This window comes from Plasmodium sp. gorilla clade G2 (genome assembly GCF_900097015.1).
Source record: "Plasmodium sp. gorilla clade G2 genome assembly, chromosome: 9".
NCBI lineage: Eukaryota > Apicomplexa > Aconoidasida > Haemosporida > Plasmodiidae > Plasmodium > Plasmodium adleri (nom. inval.).
Genome location: NC_041701.1, coordinates 1,045,001 through 1,060,000, shown reverse-complemented (window position 1 = coordinate 1,060,000; position 15,000 = coordinate 1,045,001). Strand labels below are relative to the sequence as shown.

The window sequence follows — 15,000 nt, the reverse complement described above, 5'->3', positions numbered from 1 at the left end:
CTTTATAATATTACAATTATATTAATGATACATTATATATATATATATATATATATATATATATATAAACTTTTCTCTTTCTAAGATTAATCAAAATGATAAGGACGAAGACTTGGTGATAGGAAATATCCCAGATTTAAATAAAGCTACAAAAAAAAAACTTCCAAAAATAATTCAAATAAAAAAAAATACAAAGTAAACCATGAACAGTAAAAATATATATATATATATATATATATATATATATTTATATTTATACATTTATATGTATTTTTTTTTTTTTTTTTTTTTTTGTGGTATAGAAAGTTAAAAAGGGAAAAAGAATTATTAAGTAAATTGAATTCTGAGGAAAAACAAAAAGCTGAGCATATGCTTAAAGTGCAAAAGGCCATTTTGAAATCAGAAGGACAAAAAGTTTATGTAAAAAAAAAAAAAAAAAAAAAAAAGAATAGTATATCATAAAATAATATATATATATATATATATATTTATATGTTTTGTTTTGTTTTGTTTTATTTATTTTTTTATTTTTCTTTTTAGAATGAAAAAAGTCTTAAGAAGAGACAGAAAAATATGCAGACCAAAAAGGATAAATCCCGCATGAAATGGGAAAACAAAAAAAATAAAGAACAAACAAATAAAAATAAAAAAAATAAAAAAAATAAAAATAAAAAATAACATATTAAAATGGAAAAAGTTATATATAATTAAATTGTCATATGGTTATTATATGCAATAATGAACAAATAAAATAAAAAAAATATATATATATATATATGTTTATATATCCATTTACATCGTTGTTGTCCCTCCTTTTCTTCTCATAAACCGAAAGAATGAAGCAAATTATTTACGTAGGCAACATACCCAGCATCATTCGTTATAGGCTTATATAAGTGAGGAGGTAAGAATATTTTTTTTCTCGAAATAATTCCAAAAAAAACTATGAACCACCACAATATATGTATGATAAACAAAATGAAACGCACAGGAAAAGAATTACATTCAGGCAAAAACATAATATCTATAGTTAATAAATATAATTGAAATAAATTAAAAATATGAATAATCCTTATAATGGTTGGTATGGTTTTACATAAGATTCCTAAAATATGAATAAATATAGCTGAATTCTGATCATATATTTTATTATTTTCTTCATCAATAGTAATTGTATAGCCAAAACAAGTAATTATACAAATTATTCCAATCAAAAACCATAAAGAACAAAACACATATACATTTGAAGATCCAGCACAAACAATTTGATCTTGAATACGTAAAGACGAACTATGATAACCACTTATCAATGTTATAGATCCTATTATATAACAAAAGCCAATCCAAAAATAATATGATATAACACTTAATTTAAATACTTCACTAGAAAAAGTATAAAAACAGCCATTCGATAAATCACTTGTGTGCAAATCCTTTTCTCCAATTAAACTCCCCTCACCACTATCCCCACTCTCATAAGAATCATCCTTTTCCATTTAAAATAATTAATATATATGTATATACATAATGTGTGTATATATTTTAGTTGTCTAGATATTTTTAATATATATTATATATATATTATATATATATTTTATATATATATATTTTTGTTTATATACTTAATTACTTATTTGTTTAATTATTATATATATATATATATATGTATTTATGTATGTATATTTTTTTTTTTTTTTTTTTTTTTTTTATGACCGTTCAGGTAAAAATATATTGAATTTTATGAACAGTTCATAAAAAAAGAAAAAAAAAAAAAAAAAGGATCACATATCCTATTTTTATTTTGTTTTTTTTTCCGTATATGTATATATATATATATATATATTTTTTTGAAGTACTTTAAAAAAACATTTTATCATTTGAAAAATTAAAATATAAATATACTAATTTTTTATAATTTTAATTTATTATAATAATATAAAAAGAATATTTATTTTTAGAGTTCATTATAAATAATGAACATAATATATGAACAGATAATGATAAAAAAATACACATATATATATATATATATATATATATATAATTTATATTTATAATTGTATATGTTTAAATCTTTTTAAATAATATATAAATATAGTTATAAAAAACAAAAAAAAATAAAAATATATAACAGAGTTCATATAATGATGAAAAGAAAGAAAATGTCTTCATCTAATAAATTAATAAATATATATTCAACATATTTTTTAAAAGTTATTTATTTTGTATAAACAAAAAAAAAAAAAAAAAATAATAATAACTAAAAAATAAAAAATATTATATTTCAACAAGTGAACATATTTATATTTTCTTATTATCCTTTTTCAAGGATTTCCTAATTTTTTTTTTTTCTTTTCTTGATAAATTGCGGTTGTATGGTTTGTTACTAATTTTTTCCACCTTAAATTTTGTATTAATATAATCTGAAAAAAAAATATTAAATAAAAATATTAATATATTACATATATATATATATATATATATATATTTATATATTTTTGTATATGTAGTTACGTGGATCGTTAAATAAATAAGGTATATTTATCGGATTATGATAAGAGTTAATTAAAGAAATCAAATAATCCATTCTTTCATATATGGAAGAGGAACTAGTATTATTCTCCTTGTCTCTTTTTTTTATTCCTATGTAATTTTTATAAGGTATGGAGTTAAATTCTATCGTATCGAAATAGCTACAAAAAAAAAAAAATAAATAAAAAAAATAAAAAAAAAAAAATATGTACACATATATATATATATATATATATATATTTATTTGTTTCTTTTTCATTTTATGTGATACATTTAGAAACATGTTCACACATTAAAATATATATATATAATTATTTTTTCATATTAAAATAAAATAAAACATTTACTTTTCTTCTAGTAAGACAAAACTGATTTTTTTTAAGGCAGCTATTATAGGTATATGTTTGTAATATTTTTCATATCTTCGAATAATAAAATAAAAAAAAATATAAAATAAGAATTAAAAAATAAAATATAGACATATATAATATATATATTTATATATTTTTTATTGTTTATTTTACTGAACAGTCCTTATTAATATAAGAGCATCTAGCTGTTGATCTTCTAAAAGTTGTACAATTTCATCATGTGTAAATATTAAAAATTCTAGGGATATATTGGAACTTAAAATTCTTATTTAAAAAAATAAAATAAAATAATATAATATAATATAATATAATATTTTGATATGATTTATATAAGATTATTATATATATATATATATATATATATATATATTTATATATATGTGTGTGTTTTAATTATTATTTATTTTTTTTTTTATTACTCTAAGAGAGTTTTCAATATAGTGCTACTTTTTTCATGATCTAGAGGTTCCCTATATAAAAAAGAAAAAAAAAAATTTACTTTTTCATAAATATATAAAAATAACATACATATAATTATATATATATATATATATATATATGTATATGTTAATGTAAGATTTATTTTTTATTTTTTCGCACAATTCTATAGAATACGGTGATTCCATTATTTTTTTACATTTCCCCTTTTCTTCCATTACAGGTGAACAAAAAAAAAAAAAAAAAAAAAAAAAAAAATATGTATTTTTTTCTCAACTATGAAATATAAGATAAAACATACTTTAATAAATAAATTAATATTTAAAAAAAAAAGAAAAGAATATTTTAAATAGAACAGAATATAAAAATACAGAAGAGAATTACATGATTAATATATATCTTTTTTTCTCTTTTTTTTTTTTTTTTTTTTTTTTTTTTCTCTTTATGCATTATTAATTGATATAACATTTCTCGAACATATAAGAACATAACTATTCATATTTTTATTTTGTTGAAAAATTAAATATATATGCATATGTTATTATGATATGGTATATAAAATATGCAATTTTTATATTTTTTAATTTTTTTTTTTTTTTTTTTTTTTCTCTTTTAAAGGGGAATATGTTGTAAAATGAATTAATAATATAAAAATATTATAATATTATAATATATATAATATTTTTATATTTTTATATTTTTATATTTTTATATTTTATATATCCTGTAACGATTGTTTATTTATTTACCTCATTAAATACATATTTGATTGAATTTATTATACTATTTATTTTATTATTATTTTATTTTTTTTTGTATCTACGTATAGCTTTTAAAAATTATTAATATGTATATTATAAAATAAAAAAATAATTATTCTTATAAATCTATATATCTATAAATATATATATATATATATTTTTATATGTATATACCTTTTATTTGTATGCTTATGGTAGGATGTATTTCTCATTTTATGTTTCTTCGAATATATAAAATATATGACATATGTATATATTTATATGAGTAAAAAAAAAAAAAAGAAAAAAAGATGATTCAACGAAAAAATGATGAGAAAAAAATAAAAATTTTAGATACCTTTTGTGTGTCAAGTGATGTTCATTTGAAGTCGATTCTCGAACACAATAATATAAAGGTTGAGGTAATAGCACAAAAAAATAATCTAATAAAATAAATATATACATATATATATATATATATATATATATATATTTTTATTTATGTAGAGTTATAAAAGAAACATTAATATGGAAGATGTAACCGATCTAAGGAGCCTCGATTCTTTACTTTTAAATAATTTTTATTTGTTATATGTATATTTAAAAGACATATGCTATATTTTCTTTCATTATGTTTTATCATTGAAAAGAAAGGGTGAGGAGGATGATCGTTATTGTCTCTTTGAATATGAAAAATATGTGGATACATTAATAAAAAATGAAAAGGTAAAAAATAATTTTTTATATAACACTAGAATAGATAATATGGATTTTTTTTTAAAAGGTTTAAGAAGATATCTTAATGATATAAATGACAATAGAACGGATGAGAAGAATATTTCTCATTGTAGTAAGATATTAGAGGATATTCATAATAATAAAAAGAAGGAATGTTATATTCCAGAAGATATTTATAATAATTTTATTGACAAAAGAAAGGAAGAAGATTATTATAAATTAAATAATTCAAATGAAGAAGAAAAAAATAAGAAAAATTATTGTGTTAACAATAAAATGCAAAATATGGAATATATAAAAGAAGATATATTTGAAAATATAAATTATACTAATGATTTTCTTTTATATATATATAAAGAAAAGGAAAAAATAGAAATGTATAATATAGATAAGGATATAAATGACAGAATTAAAAAAGATAATATATTCGATAAACTAATACAAATAAATAATAATTTGTCCATATATAAATTATCATATATATATTTTAATGATAAATTAAAAAGAATAAGATTAGACACCTTCTTTCATTTAATCATAGAAAAAAAAAAAAAAAATTTTGATATACAGAAAAGTCTAAAAAATGACAACATGAATATAAATTATAGACTACGAAAAAATGAAGAAAATATAAAAAATAAAGAACAAATTATTAATATGAATGAGCAATTATTTTTATTATATGTATCTCATTTTAAATATTATATTTTTTCTTTCTTCTTATATTCTTATGTAAAATATATTAACCCATCCCATTATAATAATAATAATAATAATAATGTAAAAGAAAATAATAAAAAGGGGAATCAAGTGAATAATATTTATAAAAATTATAAAAAAATGTCAAGTATGCAAGAAGACAAATCCTTATTTCTTTATAATGATGATGATAACTTAAAAAATTTAGAAAGCGTAACTAGTTACATCTTATGTTTTATTAATGATATATTATATAAAATAAATATTATCTTATCACAAGATAAATGGGATAAAAAAAATATATATGAGACTATAAATCATATATTAAAAAATAAACTATCTTTTAAATATATTAATGTTGAGAATCTAGACTTGTTAATTTCATGTATCTTATTATTAAACATATATAAACAGGATACATTTCAAACGTATTACAACTTTAATAATATATATTCGGATTTTTTTTCGGTATTTAAAAAATATAATGTCTCATTGCAACTATCTAAAAAATGTAAGATACAAAAAAAATATATATATATATATATATATATATATATATATTTATTTATTTATATACACTCCTTTGTTTCTTTTAATTTTTTAGTGAAGTGCAAGAACTACTTTTCTTTTTTTGAGGGCCTTGAAAAGCTGAATATATTAGAAAAGTGTGCTGTTTTTATACACCTAAAATATATAAGAATAGAATATATTTATAGTATTTTATACTCAGCTAACAACCGAAATAAATTTAGCGTGAATATAAAATTAATAGATGAATGTTTAAAAATATATAATTTACAAAGAACCAAATATTTCTTACAATGTTTACAAATAATAATAGATAATGAAAAAATCTTTTTTAATATGTGTAATAAAGTTTATACACAAAAAGAAGACAGATGTTTTCTCTTAGATAATAAAGAAAAATGTATGCAACACTTTTTTAATGTATATGAGGATACCATATATGATTATATATATATTTTTTTTCAAGAAAAAAATTATAATATAAAAAAATGTTATAAAAAATATGATATACCTAATATGATATTTTTTTTTTAATATATAAAATGTAACTGTTATGTTAATACAATGCCTACATACATACATACATACATATATATATATATATATATATATATATATATTATTAAACATTTATAAAACTTCATTTTTTATGTTATATAATATATATATATATATATATTTATATATATATTTATATATATATTTTTATATATATGTATTTATATACATAACACAATATGAGTGTCGTCACATTCATATAAGTTGATAAAAAAAAAAAAAAAAAAAAAAAAAAAGAATATCATCCCTTACAAAAGAATATTTTTCATTATAATATAAAAATTGATTTGATTTTATTTTATTTTATTTTTATTTTTTCATTTTATTATTTTTTTTATTTTTATGATGATGCTTAATTTTAAATTAAAAAGAATCTTCTCTCTTTTCATTATTTTGCATATTATACATTTGTCTTTGATCATTATTAAAATAATCGCTTGTATGGCTTTTTTTCTGAGAATGTAATATACTACTATTATTTATATTCATATTATTATGCTGTTTTTTTTCTTCTATTTTTATTTCTATTTTTTTTCCTTTTTTTTCTTCCTTATCATATAGCCAAATATAATTTACGACATAAGGGTCTTCAACTCCATTGTAAAACATAGCTTCTTTATCTTCCATCATAAAAAAAAAAAAAAAAAAAAAATATACATATATATATTATATGTTAAGAAAATGAAAAAATACACATAAATGAATAAACATATATGTGGAAAGAAATATTTAAAAAAATATATATATATATATATATATATATATATATATATATATAATATATTAAGAAATTATTTTTTTCTAATTTATAAAAATATTTGGTATATCCATAAAAATATTCTTATTTAATCATATAACATTCATTGAAATTTAATATATAAAAATATATATATATATATATATATATATATAGATTTATTATTATTATTTATTTTTTTTTTTTTTTTCTGTCTATATATATATATATATATATATATATATATATTAATTCCTTTTATATGTGTACTTATAAATTACAGCTTATTATTTTTACATGTACATTTGTAGAAAATAAATTTTTATTGTTTTTGAAATTTACAAAAAAAAAAAAAAAAAAAAATATTAATATTCTAATAAATAAAATAGTAGTCTTATTTTTTATGATGTATAAGTATGCCTATTCAATTTTTTATACATAATATTATAAAGTAAAAAATAAAAAAGAAATATATATATATTATATATATATATATATATATATATATTTATTTATTTATTTATTTATATATATATGTGTACATATAATATTATAATAATTTTATTTCTTACAATATTAAATTATTGTAGAATCTATAAAATTAACAATTTCTTTTTAACAATAAGATTTTTTTTTTTTTAAGTTTATTAATATATAAAGTCATATATGTTAGAAGATATAAAATGTGTAGGTCTTTATATGCACACACTTTATTTTTTTTTTTTTTAATAATAATAATAAAAGATATAAAATATATAATTTAATAGGAATATATTTATATGATTACATGACAAAATATAGTACATAGGAAAAACACACATATATAATATATACATATATATATATATACATATATATATATACATACATACATATAACATTTATTTGTCCATATATTTTTATTTGTACTTGTTCCTTTCTTCCAAAAAATGAGTAAAGAAAATGTTAGTGAAAATGTTAGAAGAGTTCTAGAAAAAAAAGAAAAAAAAAAATTAAAAGAAGAAAAAGAATTATATAAAGCTACAAAAGTTATAAGTAGTCAGAATAACATATTAAGAAAAATTATAGCACAGAAACAATCCTCTTCAACTAGCTTTATTAATAAAATAAAAGATATAAATAAATCACTTCCTCATATTAGAAGCAAAAATGAAAAAAATTATATGAAAGAAAATAAAATTAGAATACAAGAAACTATCAATCAACAAAAAAAAATGATAGAAAAACAAGAAGAACTCAAAAATAAAAAACCTTTCATAATGAAAAAATATAAAAATGTAACCTCAAAGGTAGCTAAAAATTTGTTGGAAGCCCAGCAAAAAGAAGATAAAAAAGAACAGCATGGTAGTAATAAGGAATATCATACAAACAAAGAGGAAGTGGAAGAGGTAGAAGAAGAAAATCAAGATGGTAATGGACACGATGGAGATGAATATAAAAACGATGGAGATGAATATGAAAACGATGGAGATGAATATGAAAACGATGGAGACGAAAATGGAAACGATGGAGACGAAAATGGAAACGATGGAGATGAAAATGGAAACGATGGAGACGAAAATGGAAACGACGACGATGACTATGAACAGGATGACGATGAATATGAAAACGATGGAGATAAAAATGTAGACGATGACGAATATGTAGAAGAATACGATGAATATGAAGAGTATGAAGAAGATGTTGAATATGAAGAAGAGGAAACACAAAATAATAATAAACAAAATGAAAAAAGAGAAGACGATCTTACCACTAATGAAACTAAAAGAGAAAGTAGCATTATAGATAAATTTAAAAAAAATAAAACTAATGAACAAAAAAATGAAAAATTACATAAAAATTTCGGAAAACTACCAAATTATATATTAAAGAAAAAAAAAGATGTAAGTCAGGATTCATTAGATACACCCGAAGGATATCGTGTCTTGAAAAATGAAGAAAGAAATTATGTTCTTAAAGAATTACATTCACAATTAAAAGATATAAAAGAAGAATACAAAAATAATAAAGATAAACAAAAAAAAATTCAACTAGGAAAAAAGTTGAAAGAAGTAAAAGAATCCATAGAGATGTTTAGTAATCCATATGTTCTGGTGGATGAAAACTTCTGAACAAACATAAAATTAAAATATATATATATTATATACTATATATTTATGTTTAATCCATTTTTAAGCACTTTATTATATGGAAAGGTGCATATATTTGACTATATACAATGAGAATACGTCGTTCTTTTTAATATCCATATGTAAAAAGATACATATATAATATATATATATATATATATTTATTTATTTATTTTTCTGTAATATCATTTTTTAAATATACACTATTATATCTAAATATTGTAAATTAGATATAGTAATATATAATAGTGACTTGTCTTGACGAAGAAATTAAAATATATATATATATATATATATATATATGACAAATATAATTATATATTAACAAAAAACATATTTTTAGTATACAAAAAAAAAATTAAAGTTATTAAAAAATATATTTTAATTTTATTTAAAAAGATAATATATATAAAAGTTAAAGGCGATTAATTCTTAATTTGTTTTTTCTATGATTTTTTTTATTTTTTTTAATTATTTTTATTGTCTTAAGTGAGCAGTTAATCGGTCAGGTAATGTATCCATTGCGCACGTTCCTATGATAAAATAATGATATAAGGAATAAAAAAGGATATATGGTGGCACTATTTTAAGATCACACATATATGTATGTATGTATTTTTTTTTTTTTTTTTTTTTTTTTTTTGATTACCTTTTTGCCTATTGTCATCCCAGTCTTCAAGTTGTTCTGCAGTACAGGCAATTTGTGAACGATAATATTGAAACCTACAGGATGACATAAAATATATATATATATATAAATATATATATATATATATACATATATATATATTTATTTATTTAATGTTGTACATACTTGCATCGTGGGTGATCTTCACCTAATTCCCTTGCACATCGACAAAACAAAGTGTATCTGTAAGCACAGTGATTATATTGATTTACTTGTAAAAATCTTGGATCCTATAGAGACAATAAGAATAATTAAATATTACATTTTCTTATAGCAAAAATTATGAATGGCTTCAAAATGTATATTATATATTATATATTATATATATATATTTATTTATTCATATTTTATGCTGCAACTCCTAACTATATACACAAAGAGAAATGCACACATATACATATATGTATACTTTTTTTTCTTTTTTTTTTTTTTTTTTTTTTTTTTTTTTCTAATAACAATTATGTTCAGTCTTTAAAAATATTTATTACACTTGCATGGGGATTTTGGGCAGTTAACTCATCATAATTTTTTATGAATTTGTGACTTACATAATTGGATTCACTCATATTTAAATGAAAATAATATAATACGTATATTTTATTTTATTATTATTATTATTTGTTTGGCTGTTTTTTTTTTTTTTTTTTTTTGAAATTTCTGAATTATTCATATATTTTGCGAAATTTTATTAACATTTATAATATTTCCTGAATTGTTCATAACTATATATATATATATATATATATATATATATATATATATTTATATTTATATTTATTTATTTATATAAAAGGTATCATATAAAATAGTATGTATTCATATATGTATTATTTGAAAAAAAAAAATATAATGAACCATTATTGTTTATAAATATTTCTATTTTTCAGCGTTTATTAATTTGCACTTTTATTGTTAACAGGTTAAATACATATGCACATTATTGTAACATATTATATATATGATTATATAATTATATATATATATAATATATTTTTATATATTTTTATATATTTTTATATATTTTGTTTTTTTCCTAATAATTTATAATTATTTTTTTTTTTTTACACATATATTGGTATAATAAATATGTATAAATATTTATATATATTATATATAGTATATAAAATTATAGGACAAAAAAAAAAAAAAAAAAAAAAAAAAATTTTAATAAATATTCTTTTAATTGTATTATATGTAAAATAATTTATTTATTTTAATATTCAAAAAAAATATAACAAATATATATTTTTATAAAATATATATATATATATATTTATGTATTTTTTCCCATTTAATGATGAATTATTTTAGTTCCTCTGTGGGAAAAATTTAATTGAATTTGATACTTCTTTTATATATATATATATATATATATATATATATATATATAATATATATATTATATATATAATGTATATATAAATGTGCCTTTACCTATATTATATATTATGTATTATTTATATATATATATATATTATTCTTTTTAATATTTTGTAAGTAAAAAAATATATAAATAATATATATAATGTTGAATACATATCAAATTAGAAAAGCATACACTAAAGAGTTTTAGATATAAATAAATGAAAACATTATATATATATATAATACATATATATTATATTATAAATATATATATATATATATATATATTTTTTTTTTAACATATTATATAATTAAATCATATATATTAAGGGCACACTCTTAATATATTTATAATATTATTTTAATTTTTTTCTTAAATATAATATTATTAATATATTATATATATATGTATGTATAAATTTACTGTCAATATTTATAAGTTTATATATTATATATCTCTTAATATATTTATATATGATGTAATTATTTTATTTATAATTATGTTTCTTCATATCTAAGAGGAAATATGTTTTGAATATATATGTTAAATTAAATTTACATATAATTAAGCTCTTTATTAATATTATGAAATGTAAATAAAAATCATTATGAGTAAAACTCTTGAGTTTGTTATATGTATTAATATTGATATATATATTCTATTCTATATATATATATATATATATTTATATATGTATATGTTTTTATGATTTTTATATTTTTATTGTCATTAAAATTTAAGAACCTGCTTGCCTACATTGTATTAGTATCTTATGAATATTTTTGTAAATTATTATATATGTTAAGTGCTTGTAAATTTTTTTATAACTTTTCATATTAGTAATTTATTTTTTAAAAGGAGAATATTCTAATTATATATACATATATATGTATGTATGTATGTATTCATTTATCTATTAATTCTTTGCTTTTTTTTTTAAAATTCTTTATCACTTACTAAATTGGTCTTTTAATTTTTAAACATAAATTATTATTTTATTTTATTTTATTTTATTTTTTTTGTTGTTGTTTTTTGTTGTATCTTTATTATTATTTACAAGTGGGTTCTGCTTCTACAGTTATTCTTTTTTTTTAAGAAAATAAAATATATATTTACATTTGTAGATATATATTTTTTATTGTGATGTAATTCTATAAATGGTTACAAATACTTACTAATAGTAAAAATAAAAAAAAGAATATTGTTTTATATATATATATATATATATATATATATTTATTTATTTATTTCCTTCCTATGTTTATGTTGTTCTTATGTTTTAAATTTTTTTAAATTAAGATTTTTATACAAATTATGTTTATGTCGACATAATATATGTCTATTTTTTTTTTTTTTTTTTTTATTTATTTTTTAATTTAATTTAATTCAATTTTTTAATTTTTTTTACTTCTAATTACAAAAAAAAAAAAAAAAAAAAAAAAAAAAAATATAAGAGAATAACATTTGTAAAATGTTTACCAAGGTAGGAAAATAAGCATTTTAAAAAAAAAAAAAAAAAAAAAATAATAAAATGAAAGGATTTATAAAAACTGGTTGCATGTCTATATATATGTAAACATATATATATATATATATATATGTATGTAAGTTTATTTTTGTTTATATATTTATTTATTCATATTTCTATATATGTATATATATTTATATATCCAAATTCGTACACATGTTTAAGAAAAGGACATAATGTATGGATGAGAAATTAAGAAAAAGGAAAAAAAAAAAAAAAAAAAATAAAATAAAATAATAAAATAAAAATATAGAAATAATAAAAACAAATGTAGTAAAACAACAATGTGTATATAAAAAATAAAGCATGCAACTAATAAATTGTAAAGTGGTGTTTTATTTATTTTTTATTTTTTAATTTTTTTTAATTTTTTTTTTTCTTGTATTTTATTTCTTTACATTGTAATTAAGTTTATAAAATTCATAAAGAAAAAAATGGAAAATAGAATAAAAGGAATACAATTTAAAAATATACATATTATATATATATGATTTATATGTCATTTTGTATTTTAAATATGAAAAAAAAAGTATATATGTATGAATAAAAAAAAATAGAGAAATGGATATATTGCAATTTCAAACTGAAGATAATTACATATAAATATAAAATATATATATGATATTATTTTATGGATGTATTAATATGTTTATATATATATATAATATATATTTTATTTTTTTTATTTTTTTTCCCTTGTATTTGTTGTGAATTTTTTAAAGTTAGTGATCATATAATATATATATATATATATAATATATTTTATATTTTATATTTTATATTTTATATTTTATTTTTCTTTTTAGTTTTATTATTGTAAGATGCGTAAAGGAAAATCCAAATCGCCTTCTAGTTTCTTCTCGTTGCACAAGAAGTACCTGTTGACAGGCGTAACTATATTGTCATTTATTTTTATGTTTCAATATAAATATCATGAAGTATTAACAGTATATGAGGATAAAACAAATATTCAGCAGAGCAGTCGTTTATTTTGGACTCGTTTATTATTTGGAAGGACTCGTAGTAGGATAACTGGAAAGATATTTAACATTGAGATACCTCATTCTTATAGATTATATGTATATAATTTTTTTATAAAATATTTGAATATAAATAAAGAAGAGATAAAATATCCTATAGAGTCTTATAAATCTTTGGGTGATTTTTTTTCTAGATATATAAGAGAAGATACAAGACCTATAGGAGATTTAAATGAGTATTCTATGGTTAGTCCATGTGATAGTGAAATTATAGATTTTGGTGAGTTGACATCTAATTATTTAGATAATGTGAAAGGTATAAAATTTAATATAAAAACCTTTTTAGGTTCTGATTTGATAAAAAAATATGATGATGATACTACTACTTTTTATTATGCTATATTTTATTTGAGTCCAAAGAAATATCATCATTTCCATGCTCCTTTTAATTTTAAATATAAAATAAGAAGACATATATCAGGAGAAGTGTTTCCTATATTTCAAGGGATGTTTAAAATAATAAATAATCTTTTTGATATAAATGAAAGAGTTATTTTATCAGGAGAATGGAAAGGAGGACATGTATACTATGCTGCTATAAGTGCATATAATGTTGGTAATATTAAAATTGTTAATGATGAAGAATTATTAACAAATAATCTAAGAACACAATTAAGTTATATGGGAGGAGATATTGATACTAAAATTCATGATCATTATAAAGACATAGAAATTGGTGATGAAGTAGGTGAATTTAAAGTAGGATCTTCTATAATTGTTATTTTTGAAAATAAAAAAAATTTTAAATGGAACGTAAAACCGAATCAGCAAATATCGGTAGGTCAAAGAATTGGAGGGGTCGATCAACCAAAACAACCTCAAAATAAGTTTATTAAAATAAAGAGTTAAAATAAAATATATGTATATGTATATATGTATATGTATATATGTATATGTATATATGTATAT

At 17.4% G+C, this 15,000-nt stretch overlaps 7 protein-coding genes across 7 annotated transcripts in view; 4 read left to right on the top strand and 3 right to left on the bottom strand.

The window, feature by feature from the left end:
* Positions 1-678, top strand: part of PADL01_0927500 (conserved Plasmodium protein, unknown function) — a gene marked incomplete at both ends in the record, with an annotated part of 913 nt that extends 235 nt beyond the window's left edge. Inside the window, 3 exons of the mRNA XM_028681963.1 lie at positions 86-195; positions 303-420; positions 541-678. Of these exons, the coding sequence (XP_028538288.1) occupies positions 86-195; positions 303-420; positions 541-678 (366 nt within the window). The remainder of the gene's footprint in view (positions 1-85; positions 196-302; positions 421-540) is intronic.
* Positions 679-821: 143 nt separating this feature from the next.
* PADL01_0927400 (conserved Plasmodium membrane protein, unknown function) lies at positions 822-1,496 on the bottom strand (the record flags this gene model as incomplete). The annotated part of the gene is made up of 1 exon (XM_028681962.1): positions 822-1,496. The coding sequence occupies one exon, from the start codon at positions 1,494-1,496 to the stop codon at positions 822-824; it is 675 nt and encodes a 224-aa protein (XP_028538287.1).
* Positions 1,497-2,301: 805 nt separating this feature from the next.
* PADL01_0927300 (conserved Plasmodium protein, unknown function) lies at positions 2,302-3,559 on the bottom strand (the record flags this gene model as incomplete). The annotated part of the gene is made up of 6 exons (XM_028681961.1): positions 2,302-2,423; positions 2,515-2,693; positions 2,880-2,954; positions 3,057-3,167; positions 3,323-3,373; positions 3,504-3,559. 6 exons carry the CDS (start codon positions 3,557-3,559, stop codon positions 2,302-2,304), a joined length of 594 nt encoding a protein of 197 aa, XP_028538286.1.
* Positions 3,560-4,392: 833 nt separating this feature from the next.
* PADL01_0927200 (conserved Plasmodium protein, unknown function) lies at positions 4,393-6,580 on the top strand (the record flags this gene model as incomplete). Its single annotated transcript, XM_028681960.1, has 3 exons — positions 4,393-4,503; positions 4,589-6,029; positions 6,123-6,580. The coding sequence occupies 3 exons, from the start codon at positions 4,393-4,395 to the stop codon at positions 6,578-6,580; spliced, it is 2,010 nt and encodes a 669-aa protein (XP_028538285.1).
* A 1,689-nt stretch (positions 6,581-8,269) lies between these two features.
* PADL01_0927100 (conserved Plasmodium protein, unknown function) lies at positions 8,270-9,451 on the top strand (the record flags this gene model as incomplete). Its single annotated transcript, XM_028681958.1, has 1 exon — positions 8,270-9,451. One exon carries the CDS (start codon positions 8,270-8,272, stop codon positions 9,449-9,451), a length of 1,182 nt encoding a protein of 393 aa, XP_028538284.1.
* A 495-nt stretch (positions 9,452-9,946) lies between these two features.
* Positions 9,947-10,723, bottom strand: PADL01_0927000 (cytochrome c oxidase subunit 6B, putative; the record flags this gene model as incomplete). The annotated part of the gene is made up of 4 exons (XM_028681957.1): positions 9,947-10,002; positions 10,119-10,192; positions 10,284-10,387; positions 10,646-10,723. The coding sequence occupies 4 exons, from the start codon at positions 10,721-10,723 to the stop codon at positions 9,947-9,949; spliced, it is 312 nt and encodes a 103-aa protein (XP_028538283.1).
* A 3,149-nt stretch (positions 10,724-13,872) lies between these two features.
* PADL01_0926900 (phosphatidylserine decarboxylase) lies at positions 13,873-14,940 on the top strand (the record flags this gene model as incomplete). Its single annotated transcript, XM_028681956.1, has 1 exon — positions 13,873-14,940. The coding sequence occupies one exon, from the start codon at positions 13,873-13,875 to the stop codon at positions 14,938-14,940; it is 1,068 nt and encodes a 355-aa protein (XP_028538282.1).
* Positions 14,941-15,000: the final 60 nt, after the last annotated feature.